This window comes from Priapulus caudatus, unplaced genomic scaffold (assembly GCF_000485595.1).
Source record: "Priapulus caudatus unplaced genomic scaffold, Priapulus_caudatus-5.0.1 Scaffold2225, whole genome shotgun sequence".
In the NCBI taxonomy this organism is placed as follows: Eukaryota; Metazoa; Priapulida; class Priapulimorpha; order Priapulimorphida; family Priapulidae; genus Priapulus; species Priapulus caudatus.
The window spans coordinates 1,339-6,042 of NW_014579286.1; the positions used below are offsets into that span (position 1 = coordinate 1,339).

The 4,704-nt window shown below is 54.1% G+C and overlaps 1 protein-coding gene across 1 annotated transcript in view; it reads right to left on the reverse strand.

Annotated features, from left to right (window-relative positions):
• Window positions 1–4,704, reverse strand: part of LOC106818412 — a gene marked incomplete at its 3' end in the record, with an annotated part of 11,677 nt that overhangs the window by 1,125 nt on the left and 5,848 nt on the right. Inside the window, exons 6-11 of the mRNA XM_014823125.1 lie at window positions 4,599–4,650; window positions 4,189–4,231; window positions 2,757–3,471; window positions 2,321–2,452; window positions 1,017–1,117; window positions 552–747 (exon numbers count right to left, since the gene is read on the reverse strand). Of these exons, the coding sequence (XP_014678611.1) occupies window positions 552–747; window positions 1,017–1,117; window positions 2,321–2,452; window positions 2,757–3,471; window positions 4,189–4,231; window positions 4,599–4,650 (1,239 nt within the window). The remainder of the gene's footprint in view (window positions 1–551; window positions 748–1,016; window positions 1,118–2,320; window positions 2,453–2,756; window positions 3,472–4,188; window positions 4,232–4,598; window positions 4,651–4,704) is intronic.

The following is a 4,704-nucleotide window of genomic DNA, read 5'->3' on the forward strand; positions in this document are numbered from 1 at the left end:
GGAGGGGAGGGGAGAAAGAGGGAAGGAGGGGAGGGGAGGGGAGGGAGCGGGAAGGAGGGGAGGGGAAGGTAGCGAGTGGGAAGGAGAGGGAGGGAATCAGCACGAAGAATTCGTCCCTCAGGTGGCTGAAGCATCGCGTCAGGTGCTTGACCTCCAACGTTACCATATAACTCTTCTCTCCTGCGACACGAGAAATATAGTAGCAAACAAGAATAAAGGAGGAGAAGGAAGAAAGAAGAGGAGGAGGAGAAGAGGGAGGGTAGCGAGCGGAAAGGAGAGGGAGGGGAAGGTAGCAAGCGGGAATGAGGAGAGGGAGAAGGAAGGCAGAAGAGGAGGGGAGGAGAGAGAGAAGGAAGGAGAAAGAGAAAGGAGGGGAGGAGAAGGTAGGGAGCGGGGAGGAGGGGGAAGGATCAGCACAAAGAATGCGTCCCTCAGTAGCAAACAAGAATAAAGCAGGAGGAGAAGGAAGAAAGAAGAGGAGGAGAGGGAGGAGGGGAAAGGAGGCGCATCAGGAGCAGGAGGAGGAGGATGTGGAGGAGGTCTTCTCTTACCTTCCTGTAGCGTTAGCTGCATCTCCGTCTCAGAGATCTTCATCGTCGGCCTCTTGTGGCCAAAAGTGCGGAACGACCCCACCAGGATTTTCCTGCAGGGAATGAGGGCGCCACCGCATGCCGCGGGGGCGCCACCGCTCGCGTTCGACTTCGCCTCCTTAGCCGGCGGCGCCACCTTGAGGATCACGTGGCCGTCCTGCCAACGCGAGAAAAAATTTCCGATTGGTTATTCGAGAATTAACGACAGGGTGTTGCACTCGCGGTTGCTCTACGATGTTAAAAAAAGTATATCACTTATTTATTATTATTACTATTTAACTTATTAGTTTTTTGTTTTTGTTTTTTTATATAAAAATTCAACTCGCTCTCGCTCGTTCCCGCGTTGATTACAAATTCGACCAACTGGTGGCGCCACGTTCTGTGTCGGAAGGAGAAAAACAAGCGAACAGTTAGACGGTGACTCACGTTGTCGCGCATCGCCTGGCGGCGGCCGGCGGGCAGCGGCCGAGGAACGCCCTCTATCTGATTGTTCAGCTGCTCGAGGTCCGGCACCTCTTGTTGTCCGCCTGGTGGCAAATATTGGAAACGCGGCGGTGAGCGTGGCATGGCGAGGGTTCGCCGATACTTCACAAGGTTCGTTACTGGCCCGTATACTGGTCTGTGTGCAAGCCCGTAGCCAGGGGGGGGGGGGGTCCTGGGGGCCCTAGGACCCCCCCCAATCAAAATCAAAATCCAAAATTTTAGTTTTTTCTCTCTATTTTCTTGATTTTAAAGCACTATTTTTACATTTAACTAAAAAAAACACATTTCAGACCACCAGACCCCCCCTTGTTACTCGCTCGAGGACCTCACCAATCCAAATTCCTGGCTACGCCATTGTCTGTGTGTGCGACCCTTATACCAGTATTCTCTACTTCTCCCTCTCTGCTAGCTTTCTTCGTGAACCCTTCACTTTCTATATCCGTAATCCTCCACCCTTCTCCCTCGTTCTCCTCCTACTCCCCTCTCCTGCCTTTTTACCGTATTTCCTCCTCCTCCTCGCTCCTGCTTTTCTGCCCTACCTTTTCCTCTCCCTCACTCTGCACCTCCCTCCCTCCTCTGCACCCCCCTTCTCAATCCCTCCTCTGCACCTTCCTCCCTCCTTTGCACCTCCCTTCCTCTCCCTTCTCCTTCGCCTCCTCTGCACCTCCCTCCCTTCTCTGCACCTCCCTCCCTCCTCTGCACCTCCCTTCTCCCTCCCTCCTCTGGACCTCCCTCCCTCCTTTGCTCCTCCCTCCCTCTCTCTCTTCTCCCTCCCTCCTCTGCACCTCCCTCCTCCCTCCCTTCTCTGCACCTCCCTCCCTCCTCTGCACCTCCCTCCTTCCTCTGCACCTCCCTTCTCCCTCCCTCCTTCCTTGGTCCTTGCACCTCCCTCTTTCCTCTCTCCCCCTGCCCCTTCCTCCCACCCTCTCGCCTCCCTCGCCCCCACTGCATCTTCCTCCTTTGCCCTCTCTGCACCTCCCTTCTCCCTCCCTCTTTCCTCTCTCCCCCTGCACCTCCCTCCCTCCCTCTCTCCTCTCTCGCTCCTCTGCACCTCCCTCCCTCCTGTGCACCTCCCTTCTCCCTCCCTCCTGTGCACCTCCCTCTTTCCTCTCTCCCCCTGCACCTCCCTCCCTCCCTCTCTCCTCCCTCGCTCCTCTGCACCTCCCTCCTTTGCACCTCCCTCGCTCCTCTTCACCCTCCTCCTTTGCGCCTCCCTGCTTCGCCACACAGCACAACTATAAGCTTACCGGGGCTTGCTGCGTCAGCGTCCGGCGGGGGAGTATCCGGGTAGGGAACAAGAGAGCGCTCCTCCGAGGCGGTGGCGCCCTCTGCCATCTCTTTGAGCTCCTCGTCGTCATCCGACGAAATGCACAGCAGCACTGCGACAAGAGAACAGCACTACGTTAGGCCGCCGATCATCGCGCGCGATGTAAAATAGTAACGATGTAAAATAGTAAATAAAGTATTATTGCATATAATCATGTACTCCTGATTTTGAAAGCACAGAATTTGAGAATTTAGAAATCATACATACTATCAGATCTCACATCTTTGAATAGAATCGTATTCAGTATAATGACTAAAGGAATTACTAAAAATAGAGAACACTTTTTATTTTCTATTTATGCCAGCAGATGGCAGCACGTCGACACTTCCTGCCGTGAGCCGCGGTGGGCATCTTACCCGGTTCCTTTTGCCGTCCCCCGGCCCGCCCGCGCCCGCGCGCCCTGCCACGCCCCCTGGCGGTGCCGCGCTTCTCTCCCGACGCGTTACTTGGGTCAAAGGTCAGGTCGTCGGCACGAAACGCCTTTGTCATCGCGCTCAACTTCGCCCGGTAGGTGGCGCCGACGGGCAGCGGCTTCGCGAGCGTCGGCACGACGATGCGGTACTTGTTTGCGTCGCCGCCCTGTGACGCTAGCGCCCTCTTCAGGCCGACGTCGCCGCACCTCTCGTGCGGAGGACGGTATAGTCGCGTGTCGTCCGGCAGGGGGCGCCGGCAGCGCGTGCACGTTCGCTTGTCCGTGCTCATGCCGCCGCAGTGCCGGCAGACGGCGTAGCAGCCCTGCTCGAGCGGCACCGACGGTGGCGCCACCTCTCCGGCCGCCGCCACCCCGTCCGCCGTCGTCGGAGACGGTGGCGCCACCCCGTAGAGCTGCGCGTGAAACGCGCGCTCAAAGTGCGGCTGAAGTTTCGGCACGCCGCCGGAGTCGGGACACGTGCTGCCACCTGCCTCGCGCTCGGCGATGACGGGGCTGCCGGCGGCGCCATCTGTGGTGGGAAGCGGAATCGTTATCACGGACGAATTCTCCGACGATTCGTCGGTGGCGCCCTCTGCTGTCGCCTCGGCTTCCGCCGGATGCAGCGGCTTCCTGAAACAAGAGAATTCTCCAGTACTAGACTAGCAAATACTTCGTGTCATGCATAATCCTACTACCTTATGACAAAATAAACTCTAGTTCCTCCCATTTCACTGCGCGTTGTCTTATAAAAGGTATTTGAAAATAACTCCAATGTTGTTCAAATTCTCCGATGTTGTTGACACTTTCGCATTGCTCTGCCAAGCAACCGTACAGCGAGTGTAGCAAAGATTTCTACGGCCCGTGTGCGTTTGTCGCTCGCACGCTGCTAGCGCAATGACATGTTATCGTTCGCGATATCAAGCCTAAAATCAATACGTCATTCTCAGTTTATGACGCTGCCTATTATTACTTTCCCAATAGCCATTGATGTTACATACACTGCAGTTCACAATACTACAACTATCTTAAAATGTTAATGACTATATTCTCTGCTCAACACCCGTAGCAACATGTGACGTCACCTAACCGATTCGGGGCGAAATTGCTTGGCAAACAATTCGGCGTTGGCGCCAGATTACCAGATTTCGCACCTCTTTCTTGTGGGTTTTAAGCAAACGCGCAGTGAAATGGGAGGAACTAGAGTTTATTTTGTCATAAGGTAGTGTGATTATGCATGTCATGAAGTATTTGCTAGTCTAGTACTGGAGAAATTAGCATGTACATGCGCATATTGTGGCTTTAGGATTCATGCAGTAGCACATCTGCCAAATTTTCTTTGAACATTAGCTGAAGGGAGAATCCAACGGACTCCCTGCCTTCAAAAAGAGGCAGTCCACAGAAAATAAGGGAGTCTGCAGTCTGAAGTTCAAAACCAAAGATATTAACAATAACGCATGTGCTTATTTTTAAGATTCATGCGGTTGCACGTCTGTCAAATTTTCTTTGGACATTAGCTGAAAAATTACGGTCATTCCGCGAGGCCGTGCTCTGGAACGAACTAGTTCGTATAGCAGAATTTTCAGGGAGTCACACGAACTCCTGCATATGTCAAATCAGGGAGTCTGGCAGTAAATCAAGGAGTATTTGACTCCGGACTCCCGTTAAATTCGCACCCTGCACTTGGCAGGATTTACCCCACCCCCTGGCATGATTCGCCCCCTAGGATCTTCTGGATCCGCCACTGGTATGGATGGGTTAATGCGTGCTTGGGTGGATATTTGCTTGCTTGGGTGAGAGAGCAGAAGCCAAGTCGACGATGCAGTACCAGTAGTAGGGGCCTGCATGATTGGTAAAATGCACCTAAGACTAAGGCAGCAAGTGTCGCATCAGCT